The sequence below is a fragment of the Syngnathus floridae genome, chromosome 12 (assembly GCF_059516105.1).
Source record: "Syngnathus floridae isolate MCC-2025c chromosome 12, RoL_Sflo_1.0, whole genome shotgun sequence".
Taxonomy (NCBI): Eukaryota; Metazoa; Chordata; class Actinopteri; order Syngnathiformes; family Syngnathidae; genus Syngnathus; species Syngnathus floridae.
Window position 1 is genome coordinate 3,544,072 of NC_142424.1, and position 20,757 is coordinate 3,564,828.

The 20,757-nt window shown below is 40.6% G+C and overlaps 5 protein-coding genes across 15 annotated transcripts in view; 3 read left to right on the plus strand and 2 right to left on the minus strand.

The window, feature by feature from the left end:
- Positions 1–71: 71 nt before the first annotated feature.
- rnf170 (ring finger protein 170) lies at positions 72–2,132 on the minus strand. Its single transcript, XM_088392704.1, has 7 exons — positions 1,870–2,132; positions 1,621–1,795; positions 1,451–1,529; positions 1,242–1,371; positions 1,074–1,147; positions 872–1,003; positions 72–782 (listed from the first exon to the last, which is right to left on the minus strand). The coding sequence occupies exons 2-7, from the start codon at positions 1,758–1,760 to the stop codon at positions 513–515; spliced, it is 825 nt and encodes a 274-aa protein (XP_088248830.1). The 5' UTR covers positions 1,761–1,795; positions 1,870–2,132; the 3' UTR covers positions 72–512.
- A 146-nt stretch (positions 2,133–2,278) lies between these two features.
- gpn3 (GPN-loop GTPase 3) lies at positions 2,279–4,267 on the plus strand. Its single transcript, XM_088392703.1, has 8 exons — positions 2,279–2,459; positions 2,581–2,689; positions 2,924–3,091; positions 3,167–3,291; positions 3,368–3,483; positions 3,621–3,717; positions 3,806–3,934; positions 4,012–4,267. Exons 1-8 carry the CDS (start codon positions 2,412–2,414, stop codon positions 4,075–4,077), a joined length of 858 nt encoding a protein of 285 aa, XP_088248829.1. The 5' UTR covers positions 2,279–2,411; the 3' UTR covers positions 4,078–4,267.
- A 21-nt stretch (positions 4,268–4,288) lies between these two features.
- arpc3 (actin related protein 2/3 complex, subunit 3) lies at positions 4,289–6,082 on the plus strand. The gene is made up of 7 exons (XM_088392705.1): positions 4,289–4,436; positions 4,746–4,845; positions 5,074–5,150; positions 5,291–5,359; positions 5,435–5,561; positions 5,632–5,726; positions 5,830–6,082. Exons 1-7 carry the CDS (start codon positions 4,431–4,433, stop codon positions 5,890–5,892), a joined length of 537 nt encoding a protein of 178 aa, XP_088248831.1. The 5' UTR covers positions 4,289–4,430; the 3' UTR covers positions 5,893–6,082.
- An 85-nt stretch (positions 6,083–6,167) lies between these two features.
- ube2g1b (ubiquitin-conjugating enzyme E2G 1b (UBC7 homolog, yeast)) lies at positions 6,168–7,893 on the minus strand. Its single transcript, XM_088392706.1, has 6 exons — positions 7,679–7,893; positions 7,281–7,383; positions 7,084–7,181; positions 6,828–7,006; positions 6,667–6,760; positions 6,168–6,590 (listed from the first exon to the last, which is right to left on the minus strand). The coding sequence occupies exons 1-5, from the start codon at positions 7,719–7,721 to the stop codon at positions 6,674–6,676; spliced, it is 510 nt and encodes a 169-aa protein (XP_088248832.1). The 5' UTR covers positions 7,722–7,893; the 3' UTR covers positions 6,168–6,590; positions 6,667–6,673.
- LOC148389539 (transmembrane protein 132C-like) overlaps positions 6,504–20,757 on the plus strand; it is an 85,422-nt gene continuing 71,168 nt past the window's right edge. For 4 of the 11 annotated variants that reach the window (XM_088392688.1, XM_088392689.1, XM_088392690.1 and 1 more), the window contains exons 1-2: positions 6,504–7,532; positions 19,841–19,957. The gene's annotated coding sequence lies outside the window, so the exon portion shown is untranslated. The remainder of the gene's footprint in view (positions 7,533–19,840; positions 19,958–20,757) is intronic. The other 7 variants (XM_088392692.1, XM_088392696.1, XM_088392691.1 and 4 more) reach the window with 6 other exon arrangements.

Sequence of the window (20,757 nt, forward strand, 5' to 3'; positions counted from 1 at the left end):
GAATTTAAAGTCACATTGTCAGCAGACTCTTGCCCAACCAGTTTAAAGTATCAAAAAAAAAGTCAGAGGCAAAAAGTTCCAAATGTTTTCATTGCACATTGCTGAAGCGTCACATTTATTTCTCAATTGCAGGTTAACAATACAAATTGTCCAGTTTACAGTAAGCAGCAGCTCACAGTCACAAGTGCAACAATGTAGAAAATTCCTGCAAGTAGAAACATTCAATGGTTGCGAAGAATAATTCATGATTTTACATAAATTGAATATTCAACAAAATAAACAAATGTAAAGTCACTGAACAGGTTGTGAGAGTCACACAGCAATGACTCACACTCGTTCATTTCTACAAATTCATAAGCCTTGTCTTTGAGAGTCCACAAACAGCGGCATATGAATTTGATCCATTATAAATCAAATATTTGTATTGATGTTGAATCCGCTGTAAACAAAGTTCTATCACATAACGCAAATTACCTTAAAGGTTCAATTTCCTGGATGCAAAATGTGCCGGACTAGCCGTTCAATCTCTGCGTGACCACCTCCCTATACATAATCGAGATGTAGATAAAGAGGAGCAGGATGACGAAGAAGTCGTCCATGAATCCGAGGAGGCCGAAAAGCGCCTCGGGGAGGATGTCGAGCGGCGACGCTAGATAGGTAAGTGCTCCGATCAGACAGAGGATAATTCGGATTCGAAACATCCAGAACAGGCCGCCCATGGAGAACATCTCCCTGAAAGCGTGGCGGAGGAGGGTGGGAACGTCACGGAGCCGGTCCATCAACTGTGGAAACAAAAGGCGAGACAACAAGACAGTTAAATCTAGAGGCTCCCTGTGATATTTTTCTTTTTGCTACAAAACTAAAAACTCACAGATCTTGGCTGGCCCGAGAAGCGACGGTTGTAATCGTTGATGTCCCTGAGGATGAGCTGAGGTTCTGCCTCACCATCCTGGACTCTCTGAGGAGCAGCATGCTCATGAAATAGTGGGAAGAGCAATGTGACCTGGACACAAGGAGGAGAGTAAAAAAATGTATTTTCACAAATAAATATTTTAAAGAAATCAACGTGTCACCATTTGTCTGCATATGGGACAGTTAATGGCACCCAACCAGGCGCCGAATCTCCAGTAGGCTATAATACAGGAACCTGGAGGACAAAGAAATGAGCCTGTTCAATTCCGACAGTTTGTCTTTTCGATATCTGTTTGACATTTTCTTGACTGGCATTCCAACATCCTTACCACAAAAAAGATGACCGCAATTGGTTTCGACGGGTAGAACAGCTTGTTGTAAACACACCGGGCAAGACATGTCTCTGTAATACTGCTGCCTGGCTTCCGGTTGGGGACTTTGCGGCTGGGAATTTTCCTCCTGGGATACAAATAAATCAAAACTCTACATTGCTATAATTTAGATGACTAACAATCCATATTTATTACAACCAGCAAACCTGCTCTGATTGAAGCTGCTGTCGCACAGCTCGAACATGCTCCTGATTCTCGGGGTGGATATTCGGCTGCTGATCCTCTCTGAAATATCAACATGTATGTTGTTAATAACAACAACTCAGCAATGTGATTTCAGGTGATGCAACAGAATCTTTTAGTTGCATTTAATTACCTGCAGAGCAACGTGAGGAAACCTGCCAGGAATGTGATGGTGAGCACCACAACAAACAGAACTTGGTTGCTCACGCCTTCGATTAACGTGTTTTCATCTTGGATGAGATAGTCCACGTCCCCACACTGATTGTCCTCCATCGCCCACACTCATAACCCGATTGTTACTTCCATGACTGTAGTATAATCACACGACATGTCACTCATTAATTTTAATGCACTTGGTTTGTGTTGTTGTCTATGTACTCACCTTTAAGTTCCACAAACTATCTCTGGAGCTGGTGTGTAAAATATTTTCACTTTCTACATCGCCCGCCAGTAAATTCAGTCCGTCATGATGTTAGGGTTACAATTGAACAATGATTATTCTTGCTAAATTTTGCAAAAGTCCTCGTACGCTAAATAAATGACATTAACTGAATTTCCGTTGGTGTTAGCTTCAAGAAGAAAGGACTCGCTAGCTGCGATCGCTGACAAACGTCTTGAGTATTTTCAAAAATGTTCTGTAAAGGAGATCGTCCGGTTCAACATACCAGATCTATGTAATTTTGTGGTCTCATCTACTTAGCGTCTCATCTTGTTCTCTGAACATCTCTGATCAGAGCAGCGAGGCTGGTAATTCACAGTTTCAACTCTAGATGGCAGTAATGTGAATCAACAGCAATATGACTTTCAACAATCAGCTGCGAAGAAGTACCAGGCCTCCACTCGACTCTTTACGCAAAATGCTATCATCTCCATCAGGGAGCTAGTTTCACAACAATAAATATACTTATTGATTTGTGACAAAAAATGCCTCGTTATGCTCAGATGGTGATGGGCCCAGCGGGTAGTGGCAAGGTGAGTTATCTGACCATTCTTGATTTAAATACCAATTTGATAGCATCATAGCTTAGTTAGCTCATAAGCTAACAACAGATGAAGATGCATGTGCTTTGTTTTGATTTATTTGACTTCACAGAGCACCTACTGCGCCAGGATGATCCAACACTTTGAGGCTATGAATCGTTCCGTTCAAGTGGTCAATCTGGACCCTGCAGCGGAATATTTTGACTACCCTGTTATGGCAGGTGAGGGGGTGATATGACATAAATAATAGAATGTAAACATGAATTCACTAGGTAAAAATCTGTTTGGTGATCAATACATTTTTACTTCAAACAATCATTAAAAATTAACCTGTGACAAAATTTGGGCCCTGGTTTTAAATTTGGGAGCCCCCAGTATTTTGTAATCCTAATCACATTTGTCTCTCACCAATATTTAAAGAAAACAACTGAATCATGTGGAATCTTTGTTGTCAGACATCCGTGAACTCATCCAGGTAGATGATGTGATGGAAGATGAATCTCTCAAGTTTGGCCCAAATGGAGGTTTGGTTTTTTGCATGGAATATTTTGTCAACAATTTTGACTGGTTGGAGGAAGCCTTGGGTCACGTCGAGGATGACTACATCTTGTTCGACTGCCCAGGTGAACATATAAAAAAAAATCACAATTTAAAACCAGTTTGCACCCTTTTAAGATGATCATTTTTTCCTTTTCCAGGTCAAATTGAATTGTATACTCACCTGCCTGTCATGAAGCAGCTGGTGGAACAACTACAACAGTGGGAGTTTCGGGTGTGCGGAGTCTTCCTGGTGGATTCCCAGTTCATGGTGGAGTCTTTCAAGGTTGCATTTTGTTTTCCATTTTGAACACACCGTTTTATATCTTCATAGTTTGACATGACCGTTCCTCTGACCGCAGTTCATCTCGGGAGTCATGGCGGCCCTGAGCGCTATGGTGTCGTTGGAGATTCCCCAAGTAAACATCATGACCAAAATGGATCTCCTCAGTCCTAAAGCCAAAAAAGAAATTGAACAGTAAATTGCCATTTTAGCTTGCACTACATTTCCTCATTTAGTTTAATTCATCTTATTACCATAAATAGCTTATTAAATAAGCAGAAGCAGGCAGTAAATATTTTTACATTTTGAAAGCATCTCTCTGTTTTCACAAGGTACCTTGATCCTGATATGTACTCCATGATGTCAGATAACTCTGACACCATCCGAAGTAAAAAGTTTAAGAAGCTGACCAAAGCTATTTGCGAACTGGTAAGCCGGTTGATCTGATACTGATGACACAGAAGCATCTGCTGCTATGGAAATTAAACTGCACCGAAAATTTTCTGTTTGACTCCAGATTGATGACTACAGTTTGGTGAGATTTCTGCCCTTTGACCGTACAGATGATGAAGGTATCAACATAGTACTGCAACATATTGATTTCTCGATTCAGTATGGAGAGGATCTGGAAGTCAAGGAGCCAAAGGTAACACACATAGTTCCTTTTATAGGAAGTCTTTGATTTATGATGGGATGTGTATCCTTAAAATGTTTTTTTTACAGGAGCTTGATGAAAATCCTGGTGAAAACAATTTTGAGGAGTTATTTCAAGGTCAAGTAGAAAGCTGAGAAATCTTCAGGACTTCATGTTCCATTTGGACTCTCTAAAATGCATATGAAGAACCAGGAAGTGCAGCCCAATGGCTGAGGGACTTGAGTTGTTGACATTTATCCTGTTTATTATTATTATAACCGTTTAGTTTGGTGTAAAATACGTTTTAAATATTATTTTTAATAATAAACAAACTTCCAAACTGCACCATCGTGTTCATGGGTGTTTATGGCGACCTCTTGTGTCCGTTTAGCAAAATGCCGTGTGGCCTCTTCCTGTTTCAACAGAAGGGTGGGACAAGCGGAAGCAGCATCTTACGGTGCTAATATTCGTCGCTGAGGTGGTTGAATTACATTACTTGTCCCTCAACATGCCGGTAAGTGCATTCCACTCTTTTATAGTCGGTTAATAACCGAAAAAGTAGCAAATAAATCAAAGGGACGCTGTTGAGCGTGCTAACTATCATGTTAGCATCGATGGCTAGCAGGGTTAGCAGTCACTCCTAAATAAAATGGCTTGTATGCGTTTTATTCAGTATCTACTTAGGTTTAACCTTATTTGAAATGTCAGTGCAAACAATTACTTCGGCCTAGCTGCAGTAAAATTGCGACATTTTGGGAGTAAAGCAAGCAAACGCTTTAGAGTTTGGGATTTGTCAGCAGATAAGTTGAACCTCTCTTGCCAGGCCTATCATTCAACCATGCAGGAGGAGAACACCAGGTCGGTGGGGAACATGGCTTTAATGCCCCTTAAAACTCAATTTAAGGGACCAGCGAGAGGAGATGGTAAGCATATTTCCTGTTTCTTAAACTTGATTAGTTGATTAGTCAGAGGGTGACTTCCTGTTTCCAGAATAAGTTTCAAGGTGATGTTCAAGCCTGATAAGCCACTGATATTTTTATTTAAGTCCTTATCAAACATACTCTTTTACAAAGTGACAGAACAACATTCTGCTTGCATAATTATGATTTTAAAAAACAGATTATCAAGCAGCCTGTTTCTGTCCATCGCAGGAATCGATTCTGACATCATCGATGAGGCTATCTACTATTTCAAGGCGAATGTATTTTTCAAAAACTACGAAATCAAGGTGAGACGTTGCACCAGCAAGATGCCGTTTTCCAACGTCACTTCATTCCTTTACATGCCCTAGCTTGCTTTCCTCTCATTGCCCAGACTGGAAGTTTGCAATTTCATCTATGAATGCGTCTGTTTTTTTTTTTCTTTAAGAACGAGGCAGACAGGACGTTGATCTACATCACACTCTATATTTCGGAGTGTCTAAAGAAGCTGCAAAAGGTGACAAATCCCTCCCCAAAAAATCCACCAACGCAGCCGAATAGCTTGTCGATAAGTGTTTTTTACCCTTTGCAGTGCAGCTCCAGGGGCCAAGGGGAGAAGGAGATGTACACGCTCGGCATTACCAACTTCCCCATTCCAGGAGAACCCGGCTTTCCGCTCAATGCCATGTACGCCAAGCCCGCTAACAGGCAGGAGGAAGGTGAGATAAAAACATGCAAATAATATTTGTGGTTAAACATAATCTCTTGATGTTCTCCAACCTTGTCCAGACACAATGAGGCTCTACCTCCAGCAGATCAGACAGGAGACCGGCTTGAGGCTATGCGAGCGTGTGTTCGACCCTGTGACGGATAAACCTAGCAAGGTGAGACTACACACATGAAATAAAAATTGCACTTATTTATGGAGGAAATGATCTTCTTGCTCTCAAAGAATTGTAAGCATGCTCCTCTGTTTGTTTCTTGCAGTGGTGGATGTGTTTTGTCAAGAAGCAGTTCATGAACAAGAGCCTGTCTGCTCCAGGACAGTAAACCGGTAGGGGAGCGCACGGTGTTTAAATCCGAGCCTCACCTTATGGACGCTTTATTTCTTAAGATCGGATTTGTGCTTTTCGCAGTGCAATTTTATACTCTGAGTTGATAAGGACGTGTTGTCACTTAAAAATGTACGTTTAAATTGAGCTGGTGCTTGATTCAATAAAGTTATTGTGGATGCGGGAAATTTAGTTGATTTTGAATTTACTGTGATCCTTTTAAATCATAAAATTTTCACCCATTTAAAAATGACACATGTAAAAGCATTCAAATGAGTTGGTAACGTTTGAATTTATTTAACAGCACTAACCTCCAAAACAAATCAATTTCACACAACTACTCTATTTAATAATAACACTCGCCACAGCAAAGATTGTAAACGACATGCATTCTATTCTGATATGCCCTTTTTGTTTTTCTACAACACTAGCCCTCAGTTTGGTTTTAAAAAAGGCACTGTATGGCTCAGTGTGGCAGATTTATTTAAAAAAAAAAAAAAAAATGGTTCTTGTTTAAAAATAAATACTTTATATGAAGGGAAAACTAAAATATGAATACGGTGCATGGATTGAGATTCTGGGGGGGGGGAGGAAATAAACAACTGATGGCTTTTGCTGAATCTTTTGAAGTCCGGAAATATGATGGGTCAGAACTCCGAAGTGGACTTTGTTGTACCTCTCAGCAACTCATTTAATCTGAAAAATGACACAAGTTGATCAAGCTCTTGCTGATTATCCGCCACTCAATCACGTTTGAAATTGTTGCACTTACTGAGACGTCAGTCAAAAGCCATCTCTTGACTTTTCCGCACACAACGTGCAACCTTTTTCTTAAAAACACCTCTGGGATCATCACGCCACTCTTTCTGCAAAGACAGATGTGAACATTTGGTCTTTCCCACAAAAGGTGCCGACGATCGCACACCGACTTACCGCCGCGTCGACATTTGCGGGTGAGTCGCCGTTGGGGTCTGCCAACATGGAGATGACGCTGATCATGATGGTCTCCACCGTATGGATTGGCAACCAGCGTTCCTCCGGCTTCTCATACCCATACTTGTCTTCTCCGGGCTCGTGCAGGATTGAGATGCATACGTCGCCGTTTTTTGCAACTGGCCAAAAGACAACTCATTATTTACATTGATTTTTAATAGTGATGACGTCACACATGAAAAAAAAAAATACAAACCATTTGGATGCCAGATTTCTGTGATGAACTTCATTTTTGGTGGCCTCAAAGGATAATCCCTTGGAAATGTTAACGTGGCCTTGAAGAAACCTCCTTCACTACAAAATAAAAACCAGCAGTTCAATTTCAAGCACTTCTTCTTCTTCTTTTTTTTTTCTACCAAGCACTTCCAAGCCAATGACTGGATGATCACTTACAAGAGTGTGTCCTGTGGTCCAATAACGACGACTTCCCACTGAAAGATGTCATTATCGTCCACAAGACCAGCCGAGAAGCCTTCAACGGGGTTCTTGTTAAGATCTGCAAGGTTATAATCGTTTGCTGAGACGTGATCGCCAAGAAAATGGTAAATAAAAGGTAAACAACACCACCGATTGCACAACAAGGCATCGAATCCTTTCACTAGTCCTCGTGCACACAGAGAACTTCACGTGCAAGCCAGTGATTGAGTAAGTACGGCTAGCTAATCTTACAAGTGCTTATTCTTGTTTCACTATTACAGAATTACACAGAAATGTATTTTAACTAAATAAATTGTTGTAGTTATTAGCGAGCTGTGCCTCTCGTTGGCAGTAGCACCGCTTGGCTAACTTACCTGCTAATTGTTTACGTAGCAACAAAGCCGACTGTCCCGTCATTTTTGTTCCCTTAAGTAAAAATTTCCCAATCTGCTGTTTAAAGGAACTTTGAATTAAATAGTCAGGCAACAGATCCTGGTAAATAAGACATTTGACAACATCCACGTTTCGTCGTTCTCTAATTATGGAAAGCGGACGTCGCTGGCTGTAAAAAGCGGTGTGACGCTCTTTCAAAATAAACGCGTAGGGTGAAAAGCTCACCGGAAGTGTAAGAGACAAATATTTTCCTTTAATATTTAAAAAAAAAACTGTTGGAATTCAAGTTATATGACGTTTGATGGTAAGATTTGTCTCACTGAAATAAGGCCAAAATACAGGACCCACATGCGTTACTTCGGGTTACTTCGGGTGAGTTCGGCAAACCTCGGCAATTTCCGAAGCGCTCTTTTTTTATTTTTTGAGAGTTTTGGGGTTTGTCAAGTTTAATTATTTGCGATAAATTCAGAAAAACAACAAAAAAGGTGTAGCATCAGGCGGTCAGCCTACTTCGCAAGTCTAAAATAGAATCGATGATGCTATTTCTGATTCAAATTTCCTAAAATATTCTATGACTGGAGAGATTTTGTACAAACTATAATCAAAATTAAAAAGAAACAGCAACAACATTAACAACAGAGGCTTAAGTCTAAAAGCTGATATATATATTTTTTTTATTTGCAAAATATTTGCAGAGGCCTACTCTTTACAAGGGGAATAAATGGAACTACTAAGTAGTGAGCAAGCAGGAATTTAAGCACATGGAGGGTTAAAAAAAACAAAAAAAAAACTTGTGGCATTATTATTCCTCGAACAGATTCAGGCAATGAGAATTTTCTCTCTAAGAAAAGGTTAGGCATCTTCAATAAAGGTTGCCTCAAAGGTCGCTGAATGTTGTTCATTTCAACCCGCCATTAATCATCATCGCTTTTATGTAAAACAATTTGCTGGGATTGAAAGTTGCTTGCACTTTAAATTGAAGGTATATTGTTGATTTGAACTGCAGCAATGTTTTATGGCAGGAAGTTTTAATTTATTTTTTTAACTCTTCATTCTGACGTCACAACAGAGGCGTTTTGACTTTTTCTACTCATCCATTGCACAAATCCAAATTACAATAATAAAAAATAAATACATAGAAATAATAAAAATGACAAGAAAAAGAGGAAATGAAAACTAAAGGTGACTTTTAATTCTTCAGTGGAACCTGCACTGTTGCTGGCTTCCAACAGGGGGCAGCGTGTCACAGATATTGTTCGCTGACTGTCCTTGCAGCCATGCTTACCTTTACCTCAACATTCATACATTAATTTTTTTGTTAAGCTTATGAAATTGGCACTTTAGTCAGGTCGTAGCCTATCCCAGTTAAAGTGATCGCCTGCACTGGTTGCCAGTTGATCACCAGTTGGACAAGCAGCCATTATACAGAAGAGACTCAAACATCCATGTTTTGGAAATATGTGAAGAAGATAGAGCACCCACTCAGAAAAAACTTTTTGAGATCTCAATCAGCGAGGCAGACCCTACATACTTTTTTTTCCCCACTATCTCCTTTTTCCCCCATCTTTCCAAACACGGCTAGTGAGCATGAAAGATTACTCTCCATTTGTACAAGTCAAACACACGGACGAGAAAATTCCAAAACCCCACAACACTTTTCTTTATCCCTGCAAAGCAAATATGTACGATAAGAACATGACATTTTCTCTCCCAATGTAATCTTTGGGGAAAGTCTCATTGCTCTCTCACTGTCTGTAACGTTTAAAGAAATACAAACGCTCATAATATATGAAGATGCCAACCAAAGTCAGGGATGTATTTGAACGGCCACAATCACCGCTCGTGATTCTTTCTCCATCTGGTGTTCCCGTTTGATTGACCTGTCCAACCTCTTGATTGTGCTTATTTTCCCATTGATATGCCCTCATTGAAATAATGGAGCGTTACACCCCCGCGGGGCCAGAGCATGACCCCCTGCCAGGGCTGATTGCATCCTGCCTTGATGTAAATTCACTCACCCCTACGCAGATATAAATGGAGTACTCCAATCTGGCCGGAAATTATCGGTCCGGTCGAAAATGACTAACAGGTAGCTGGGCGTTTACTTAGCAGTGTGTGATTTTAATATGTAACTGGGTTGTAAAAAGGGTTTTGCACAAACTATAAGAAGAATTGCAAAATAGTTAGAAAATATAGGAGTGTGATGTTTGCTTGAGCGTAGATTCAGAAGTCATTATGATCTAAAAGTCCTGATACCAGTACAAGTATCGACTCTTTGAGTACTCGATACCGAGAACCGATACCTCTTGGACTTTTATTTAACGGAGAAGCAAAAATGTAAAGAAAGACCTTTGCTTCTGATGCAAATGGGTCAAACTGCCACGGTATAGCGCCACCTCCTGCCAAGGAGGACTTACTCCATTCAACTTTATTTTTTTTAATGGCTGGTATCGCCATTTTCCATGAGTAACCAGAATCGGGACTTACTAATCCCTGAGAAAAAACAAAAGGTAAATAAAAACAAACTCGGATAACCCTTTTATTTTTTTCCCCAACACGTAAAACCAAAACAGATGTTAGGAAATACGGTAAATCCTTTCTCTGATCATCCTACCCACAACTTTGAGTGCCCGTTATGTCTCACCCTTAGGAGTCCTCATTGATGTTAAACTTCCGACAAATGAAATGCCGCCGTAAAAGTAAACGTAATGTGTGTCGTGGGCTTGTTTCCACAGCGGCCCTTAATGGCACCACACAAGGCGTTTGGTCCATTTTAACGCAACATTGTAAAATAAAATACGGCCCCCTCAGGCTGACCACCCGAAATAGATGCCCTTGTTATCCTCTCGGTTGGTGTCTGGTCACGAACGGGAGCCGTTCGGTATTTATCAGTGTTCCATTTTATGCGTGAGCGTAAAAGGCTACAACAACATTGATTTGCGAGATTACAGGATGAAAACACAATCGGCCTGGTTAATGTATCATGCTACGCAGATCATCCATGAGAGCGACCGTGACAGAAAACAAGCTAGCTAAATGTTAGCGATTGATGGCTAACGCATCGAAAACCCTCTTCAAGGTCATTTGTTTGTTTCACCTGTGTCCATTTTTGGGGGATGGCCAAATGTGTGTTTAATTGAAAGGAATCCATGCAAATTAATTTGCCGTACGGGCAGTTTTCAAATGCGACCGAGACTCAAGAGGCAGAAATAAGATTACGGATAATCTCCGTCTGAATGTGAGGTTATTACTTGACATGATGAGCGCAGGTGTTGCAGGCAGAACGAGGGTTAGCGTAATCACATTTAGGCTCTCACGCCAATAAGCCTTGGCACGCTACTTATTCTGGAGGTCTGGATGAATCTGATGGAAGTCACACGTTTTACATTTTCATTTCCCGCCGTCTGCTCGCTTCCTTTTTTGTCATCTCGGCCTGATTTCTTTCCCGCGTCGTTTTTCCATTCTGTCGGCGCAGTGTATTTTTTCAATATAGTAGATATCGTGTAGAAGACAACACGGATGGTCCAAGGTTTATCATGCAGTTGCGTTCCTATGGTGGTGATGTAATTTGAATTTATAGGGAAGTCAGAATTTGTTGGAATTGATCACCACACTCCGCCATTTTTAAATATATACAGAAAATTCCTTAAAATTTTGACAGATTTGATTTTTTTTCATTGGCTAATATATTTTTATATATACCAATGTACTGTTTTTTAAATATATACAGAAAACTTTTGAGAGATTTCATTTTTTTATTGGCCAGTATCAAAGTCAGTTATTGGCAATTTTTTCACAAGTCAAGACACACAAAGAAATCGAAATTGCATTTCCTACTATCCCACAGTTATTATATTATATTATATTATATTATATTATATTATATTGGTCCACAGACAAACAAACCATTCAAGTAAACAAAACAAAAAGTAAAAACAAGAAGGTACATACAATGAATAAATAAGAGTGGACCGATACCAAAACATAAACTGGTTCAATTTAAGGTTGCATTCACACTGCAGCTCGATTCCGATTGTTTTACCCAGATTAGATTGAAAAAAAAAATACACTGTCTGAATTGCAATTTCTTCTCAAATCCGACCTTGGCCTCTTTCATATGTGGTCTTCGATTCGACGGATCTAATGTTTTGCACCAATCAAATGCCAGCGGCCACTCTTCCTCGTCTCCCAGGTAAAGCGAATACGCTCCTAATTACAATAGAAGCGCTGCAGGAACGAACGAGGAAGGCTGCAGTTCCCTACGGCCTGAGCCAATATCGGGCGCCTGACTCGCTACAATTGAAACGAAATATATGCAGTTGGTAAGATGATACATTTCCCCAGAGAATATGGAGGTGCCTTTGTTGTAATTTAAAATCCCAAAGATTGAGCCAGGTACTTAGGGAGAAAAATGCAGATTTGTTTTTCCCGTCCGACAGCTCGCGGCGAGAATGGACTTAGGCATCAAATCTTTTGCGTTTACTGATCTTTCGATTACAGCGTCTCTCCCTTGTCGACAACGGTTATCCAGCGGGCACTCCAGTCTTGAGAGAAGCTGTCAAGTGAAGCCGAAGTGAATCGCCCTATTTGAGTTCAAATGGGCCTATTGATTTGGGTCCTTGATATCTACTGTGGCAGTCTGAATTATTTTTTTTTGTGGTTTCTGTTTTTTTTTTTTTAAAGCCGTGATCAAAGACAGTCATAGTTTCGACCACAATTGGTTTTGTTTGGATTGTGTCTACTTTGCCTTCTTCGGTTTCGCAATGGATGCAGGGTACGGCAATTCCATCGCAATTGGCTCTTCATCAAGTTGAGGCTCCATCTATCAAGGTATAGACGGGTATTGAAATAGCCACACTGACCACAAATCACACCGATGGATCTGGTTTTTATCCCCCGACAAGGCCGTCATCACTCTGGAGTGGCTGCAAGGGCTGGGAAGAGGCCATTTAGGAATCCATCCGGTATTTTCTTTGTTGATGGATGCCGTCTACTTGACCTCCTTGTGACCAGGCTGGACTAAGGCTGAACCTGAAATTGCTCCTCAACATTAGTGAATTGCTTCTCATTAGCGAATTGCTCCTCAAATAAGAAATTATTTGAAATGTTGTGTTCAGATCAGGATTTTAATGCGACCGATTCATCCACGATTCCGATCCCTGCGCATTTTTTTAGTTTCAGAACGACTCACAAACGATTATTTTAATCATCGATTAATCTGTCAAAGTCCTTATAGCATATCGTTGCCTCCAGACCACAAATTCCTAAATCTTCCCTTCTCAGGCGCCATTTTTTTTTTTTTTTTACATAGCCAATCAATGCAAATGGAAAAAGACAATAATGAAGGACAAGACAGATCGCTGAGCCGTCTTTGCAGCTGCGCCTCTTTTCATTTTAAATATGACTCCGCCCGCGATGATTGATGGGAAGTCACGGCGGGATAATAGCTCACGCTTGCCACCTCATCTTGCACGCAGCTGTCAAAACAAAACAGCTTAAATCTTCGCGTGTATTATCACATTAAGACGAACATAATGTTATGCTGTCCTGTTATTAAGTGTTAAGACCAGAAGTTATTGCGTTTGCTGTTTCTGGGAATGATTCATCTGTCGCTGGCAAGTCTGTTCTTCTAAAAAAAAAAATAATGAAAATATAGGAAGGAATCTAATTAGCATGCTTGTGTTTTCAACAAAAGTCTGAAGTAGTAACTTTTATTTTAACTTCTCATTGGTGACCATGTAAAAATAGCAATGGTATCAGTGATGATGAGTCAGCAAAATATTTTAGTAGCCACAGCCGGCAATCCTTCAGCTATGACATTTAAGAAAAAAAAAACAGCAGGTCATTTTCAACCCTGCACAATCAGCCGCAATCAGTCCAGAATGTTCCACGCCGCTCGCTCCTGAGTCATTTAAGATCAGCTCCGACGTTCCCGGAATCAAAGAACAACTTGTACGGAATTATTCTTTTGACGATTTTGACCAAACCAAACAGTCTTTTCGCTTTCTCACCGCAATTTCACCAATCACCCAATTAACACCACATTATTTATCGTTTTTCCAAAGTCGTAGTGCGCCACGGCTGAAAGATCAAAAGCCTGGGTTTTCCGAACGCCGGCCCTCCTAATGCATTTGTTCCGTAACATCATGCACGGGAAGTGGACCGCATAATCCCACTTCTTGCCCTTGGAGCAGGGCGAGAAAATGGGACAGCATGAAATGCTAATCAAATTTAAGAAAAGCAATTCTAAAGTCTGAAAGCCTTATCCTACCCCATCCCCTTGACTCGGGATGTGTGAGGTGTTATCAGCACCGCGGGGGGAACCGAGGGACCCTTTGCCCCGGCGCGGTGTTCGGTGAGGGGAAGACAGAAGTCTTCAGGGGTGGAAGAACACCCACACACAATGGACGCAAGCGGAAAGTAAAACAGGTCAAGACTCCAGCGCTCCGATAAGGCGGGAGGGACTCATGAATTAAAGAGTGGTGGAGGAAATATGACATTTTGCTTTTCCATTTTGTCTATCGGGACCAGTCGCACGGCGGGCCCAATCTCCGAGAGGGAGAGCCGGAACCGATAATAGACCGCCAGAGACGAGATTCATTCAAGTAATTCCTCTCCTTTTTGAGATTGGCGCTGGGAAAATTTAAAACCACCTTTTGGGAAATGTGAGCAACAAGAGAATGACATTATCATAACGGATCGTTTATATCGAAATACCTATTGTGTTGAAAGAGAAGTTCTTTTTACACCTGTGAATAAAAATTGCTTTTGGAGCAATTAATCTAACGTGCCAGATGGGTTGCTTCGGAAATGTTTTTGTTTTGCATATCCGTTGAGAGCTGGCGGAATAAATTTAAAAAGACCTTTGAGACTCGAAAGGTGATTGGTTGATTTGTTTTTGTTGGGAAATTCAGATCAAAATCGCGCGTCTAAATTTAGATTCAGTTTCGACTGATTATCCACTTTCGTTGTCACAAACGTTCGCTACCATTGACGAGAATAGACGTCAAAATATAACTGATAACTGGTAGTGAATGAGTTAAACTTTCATCGTAAAGGGTCACAAATGTGCGGATTAAAGTAACTTTTCTTTTGTTTCCGCATCAATGAGGATTCTTCTCACCCCCTTCCAAAGTGATTTGGGTGATTAATGGTTAAGTGTTGATGTCAAGGGAAGGCACGGATGCAATATGCCCGTTTGTTCTAATGACGGTTACTACTGAGAGCTGCTCTGGGCCAGCAAGGTGATTAATGACTTTTTTTTTCTTCTTCTTCTGTCACACACATCGCAGGCATCGAGTGGAACGGATGTTCCCGAACCGAAATTTGGTCATTCTTTTGCAAGAGGGTGTAAAATCTATATTCACACCTGATGTATAGATGCGGATGAGCAATTGCACTTTTTCATCGCCGAGGTTCCTGCATATTTATTAGAGTAAAAGGGCAAGTGGTTTTGTTCCAAGCTAACCTTTAACTATGTGTCAATGATGCCACGTTGGTTCTGGCCCACGTAATGAACGCTGCACACCAAGTGGGGAAAGATGAAAATTATGAAAGACCGTCTTCACCGCGGGGTTACCTCAAACCGCCATTCCTGAGTTCGTTTTTTTATCAGAAGCCACCAGAGAAATATACATGAAGCGGTGATTTCTCACTTTGAAAAAGGTTGTGATGTCCTCCGTGGGGTGTTTTTGGTAGGCAAACAAAATCAAGGGGGAGCCCGCGGGGGGGCTTTAGCTGGGTAAATAGCCTGTCTAATGCAGTTCTAATCTGCAGAGGCAATCTGGGGAGAGGTGCCGCTAGGCTCTGTCAGTCGGGATGATGAGACAGCGGTGACGACGTGGCAGTTATTATTAGTGCTATCATTGATCAGAGGGCCGCTGAGTTTTAGAAGAATGATGGAGCCTTGTGGCTGAGGCCTAGCTCTAACGTGGAGGCCACTCTTTTCAAATGAAACTTATTCATCCACCCATTAATGCATCCATGCATCCATCTATCTGACCTCCATCCATCCATCCATCCATCCATCCATCCATCCATCCATCCATCCATCCATCCATCCATCCATCCATCCATCCATCCATCCATCGACCCCCCAACTATCCATCCATCCATCCATCCATCCATTGACCCCCCAACTATCCATCCATCCATTCATCCATCCAGCCATCCAGCCATTGACCCCCAACTATCCATCCATCCATTCATCCATCCAGCCATTGACCCCCCAACCATCCATCCATCCATCCATCCATCCATCCATCCATCCATCCATCCATCCATCCATCCATCCATCCATCCATCCATCCATCGACCCCCCCAACTATCCATCCAGCCATCCATCAACCCCCCCCAACTATCCATCCATCCATCCATCCATCCATCCATCCATCCATCCATCCATCCATCCATCCATCCATCCATCCATCCATCCATCCATCCATCCATCCATCCATCCATCCATCCATCCATCCATCCATCCATCCATCCATCCATCCATCCATCCATCCCCCAAAACTCTTCATAAAATAGCTACGGCACCATAGCGGCATAATAAACGGTGTCTCGAGGACACTGCTATGCATAAAGCTGCCAATTTGAACTAATTATGTTTCATCAAAATACCCATTATTGCATTGTGCCTCTTGAATTAAACAAGCAGGTAGATTTGTTACACAAGACGGCCTAATAAGTGCTTTCAGTAAGCATAACTTGATTAAATCTCGCATTTGTGATTCGCCGTCAACCTGCCGCAGGAGTCTTTTCCACCTTTTTCTTCTGTTCACCAGCTCCTCGTAATTAATGAGAATCGTAATTGCTGTGAATCCGGCGTGGCCAAATGAATTACAAAACGCACTCGTGCGAAATTGTGTCATTGGCTAACTGTGTTTGTGTCATGAATGCAGCTCATGAATGCGAAAACGTTTTCAGTACGAGATTGTCGTTTGGAGAGCTGTTCTGGGAAAATAACATTATAAAAAAAAAAAAGAGAGAGAATGCACCTGACTCACAATCTCTTTTAATGCAAATGTAACAAAATCTTACCCAAAAGTAACTGATTTTCCATATCAAGCATGACTGTATCAAAGTGATTTACATGTTTGTATCTGATGAGAGCCGAGCCAAAAAAAAAAAAATGCTGTTTATGCAGGTAAATCCCTGAGATTGTATTGGTTGAAAACGAGTGAGCTCCTGGCAAATGTGATTAGTGGAAGGCTTTCATCTGCTTCGTAAACCACTCCAGACGTTAATGTGCAACAGGGCTCCTCTTTCTTTACGCCGCTGCTGCAGTGCGCTCTACTGTTGCCGACTCATTATGAAACATGCTGCTTCTGCACTTCAACCCTTTTCTAATGTCCTCCACCACAGAAAGGTGTCTAGTTCTTCAATAATACAAAGTTACCATTCAAACTAATTTTAAAAGAAGAATTATTTTTATGCCTCTAATAGAATTATTATATCTTAGCTAGTCACGGCTAGCTAAAATTAGCCAATCAGAGACATCGAGGGATCAATCATTTGTCCACGCGGCGACTTATATCATGGTGATCGTCATTATTTGGTTATTGAATTGATCGTACATTCCCCAAAACATAACATTAAGCCGGTAGTCAATAATTCCAAAGAGCGCACGCATCAAGTATCTAAAATGTTACGTGAAACGATCCACTCATGTTCAACCTTCAGCTCATAGCTCAGTCATGCTAATCAATATAACAAAAGGTAGAATAGCGTTGACCTTTCATCACCCGCTTAACAACAGCGGCAGAAATATTTCTATAACAGCGTTATCTAAATGAGGATCTAGGTTGATAATATTTTTCCACTAATTTGATGCTACCTGAAATTAAGCTCCATGCAATTAAAATCATGTAATATTGTCGGACTTTGTCGTACGTGATAATATCGGAGTCATTGATATCATCCGGTGAAGATATATCAAATTTATGCATTGGTTCAAATGTTTCAATCAAACTCATTTCCTGCTTCGTGGGTTAATTTGATTTCATTAAGAAGCAATGAGCATATGGCACTGTTGATGTTTTTTAGTAGCAGTGGCCAATCGAGCAGTCTTCGAAGGTACCGTATTTTCTGCACTATAAGGTGTACCTAAAAACCTCAAATTTTCTCAAAAGCCGACGGTGCGCCTTATAATCAGGTGCGCCTTATATATGGACCAATATTGAGCCACTACAGCAGGCGTGTCCAAAGTCCGGCCCGCGGGCCAAATGTATATATCTTATATATGGACAAAGTTTTAAAATGGGCCATTCATTGAAGGTGCGCTTTATAATCCGGTGCGCCTTATATATGGACAAAATTTTAGAATGGGCCATTCATTGAAGGTGCGCCTTATAATCCGGTGCGCCTTATAGTGCGGAAAATACGGTATCTGTGATTGGAGAATGCTGTATGCAAAAATTTCAAATAATTTTGGATTTAAAAGTGTATTTCAATTTAAGATAACTGATGGTAAACTTTGATGGTAGCACACAATCACACAGTTGCCAGTGAATCAGTGTTTGCCGCTGAATAGCAGAGGGGGCCTTGATCGGAGCCCTCACCCCGAAAGGTGAAAAGGTTGAGGGAGCATTGCAATGGGAGAGAGAGAGGAAAAAAAAAACCGTTGCAGGTTACACATCATTTTCTCCACTGTGGGAAAGGTCTGGTAGAGACTGATAAATGTTAATTACTCCCTTCTGACATGAGCCAGAGAACGGAACCTGGCACCAAGAAGGCCCGATAACACAAAGCAAGCGATTACTGATGAGTATCTTTGTTTTGCTCTTGTGACTATTTTCATGTGTGTATTAATATGTATATGTACCTTGCATGATTATAGAGTTTCTGCTTATCGTAAGGCTTTTTATCAAAAAATACCAGACAGGTATAGAAAATAGTTTGTTTACGTCTTCCTGTCATTGGGACTGGTGCAGCAGTGACCTCTCTGTTTATTTACAACGTCGTTTTGTCTTCAGACAAGTATTTTATGGGTCTGACGTCTTAAAAAAAAACTATTTTATTGTGAAAATGAGGAAAGAAAGAACCTACTTGAGGACCAGGATTCGTTTGTGCAGCAGGTCGTAAAAAAGGATTATCCATCTATGTCATTTGTGCATTTTTACTCACTAATAAGCTATCATGCTATTTTAGCATTAACTTTAGCTGTCTGAATGATAGCTAAGTCATAGCTAGCGCAGTTCGTAGATTTTTTTATCAACTCGATTTAATGGCAATCTATTATTCATCCATTTTATATATGATTTTGAGCGCTTTTTAACTTTAGCAAAACGAATTTGCTAGCATGCTATTTTAGCAATATCCCACAGCTAACCTCTCGCTATCTGAATCGTAGCTAACTAATAGCTAGCAGTAGGATTTGTAAATCTATTGACGACATATTTATGAGTGAAAATGTACCATAATTGAAAAACTTATATATTTTCTTAACACTTTTGTTGAAATCAAACAACTCAAATGGCTTCGCAATGAACTTTCAACCCGTTCCTCTCCATCCTTTTAGAGCTTGGCTACGAGCTGCTCTCAATTGAACCCTTCCCCGATATGTGACCAGAATTACAAAGAAGACAATGCAGCACGTCGAAACGAGTCCCCGGCTCGGTGTTATAACTGTGCCTTATGAATAAATTGCACTGTAGTCGTGATTAGCTTTGTCACAAGCTCAATCATAATATGTGTTTCCTTTCCAGCTGCTCTCATTTCTCAGTTCGCGTTTGCTCCTTTGCGTGAACGAAATGTTATCTAAAAGGAGCATCACACAGCGAGCAAAAATCTTTTCCACTCCAGCACTTTATTTCTATTTACATCATGATGCTGTTAGTACGCACCCACGCCGAATCACCTCATTTATTAAGCTTCACGATATTGTTTGTGATGCCGTTTGAAGGACACAGGACAATTTTGTTACGACAATTCATAAGCGAGTTGACCTCTGGCGATGACGATTAATTCATAAATGGATTTGAGTATGACGGAAATGTGACGATTTTTGTTGAAATTTAATTGGTGGGAATGGAGGTTTTTTATGACCGCAGGGTCAGGGTGGGGAAATTTTATTTTTATTATTTTATTTTTTAATTTGCACTCCCATCTCGACCTCTAACGAGCTTTTTTGTTCCCAGTCAGGTGAACAACTCTTCAATGACTTCATTGTTATGCAAGTCGGTCACTTGCCAGACACATTTCGGAGCAAAGGACTCACATGTGACCACTCTGGATTATTGATGGCTCTCTGCTGGGTAAGTTCAACTGACAAAGTGTTTCAGCTATATAAGGTGAAATGTCTTCATTTAAAAAAAAACAAAAAATCCTGTTTTGTACTATTCAACTTTAATGGCTTACCACGTTAATGACAGCGATTCCATGCAAGCTTTTAAGGTGTAATGCGGCTCAGTGTGACATAATGTCGATTAATGTGACAGGTTTACAATAGATGGCTTGTAAAGAGCATTATTTCCACTTACAGGTTTCGTGAAAGTTGTTTCAAAATTTAAAACAATATTAGTAGAAAAATATATTTCTCGGGCGCGACTGCACCTGCAGGTTTTTGCTGAAATTGTAATTGTTAAAAAAGGAGAACAGTTTAAATTTATTTTGAGGTTAATCAGAGACACTTCAATTAGTGACTCCCATTTAAAAGCATTGATTGATTAATCAGGAACACCACTATATCCCAGTGATTAGAGGGTGTGCACACTTTTGCAACCATAACATTTCAGTTGTTTTGGTCACATTAAGGGTGGAAACAATTTAAATTTCTTTCCTGGCATTTATTTAAACAGTGTGTGGTTGTTGTCTGACATTGCAAAACAACAAAATTGCTCTGTTATTTCTTTTACAGTCCCGTAATAGGTTTTTCCACCATTTGGGCTTTTCCACATTACGCAATACTTCTGCCATTTTGAGCAACCAGTCCGTCCAAACCCATCATCATAACCCTTCCAATCTAAAACGATCAATATTCTAAGATGTATACAGCAAATATGCTCATGATCGCTCGTGCAAAGGCGTGATTTTATCCCCAATGCAACTAAAGCAA

Coding starts and splice junctions, on each gene's coding strand:
- rnf170 (XM_088392704.1), bottom strand. CDS start 1,760: ATGGAGGACAATCAGTGTGGGGACGTGGACTATCTCATCCAAGATGAA. Junction 1,530..1,620: donor TTCCTCACGTTGCTCTGCAG/GTAATTAAATGC, acceptor TTGATATTTCAG/AGAGGATCAGCAGCCGAATA. Junction 783..871: donor TCTCGGGCCAGCCAAGATCT/GTGAGTTTTTAG, acceptor TTGTTTCCACAG/TTGATGGACCGGCTCCGTGA.
- gpn3 (XM_088392703.1), top strand. CDS start 2,412: ATGCCTCGTTATGCTCAGATGGTGATGGGCCCAGCGGGTAGTGGCAAG. Junction 2,690..2,923: donor TGACTACCCTGTTATGGCAG/GTGAGGGGGTGA, acceptor CTTTGTTGTCAG/ACATCCGTGAACTCATCCAG. Junction 3,718..3,805: donor CCAAAGCTATTTGCGAACTG/GTAAGCCGGTTG, acceptor GTTTGACTCCAG/ATTGATGACTACAGTTTGGT.
- arpc3 (XM_088392705.1), top strand. Junction 4,846..5,073: donor GGGACCAGCGAGAGGAGATG/GTAAGCATATTT, acceptor TGTCCATCGCAG/GAATCGATTCTGACATCATC. Junction 5,562..5,631: donor CGCTAACAGGCAGGAGGAAG/GTGAGATAAAAA, acceptor AACCTTGTCCAG/ACACAATGAGGCTCTACCTC.
- ube2g1b (XM_088392706.1), bottom strand. CDS start 7,721: ATGACGGGACAGTCGGCTTTGTTGCTACGTAAACAATTAGCAG. Junction 7,182..7,280: donor GGACCACAGGACACACTCTT/GTAAGTGATCAT, acceptor TTTATTTTGTAG/TGAAGGAGGTTTCTTCAAGG. Junction 7,007..7,083: donor AGAAATCTGGCATCCAAATG/GTTTGTATTTTT, acceptor TCTTTTGGCCAG/TTGCAAAAAACGGCGACGTA.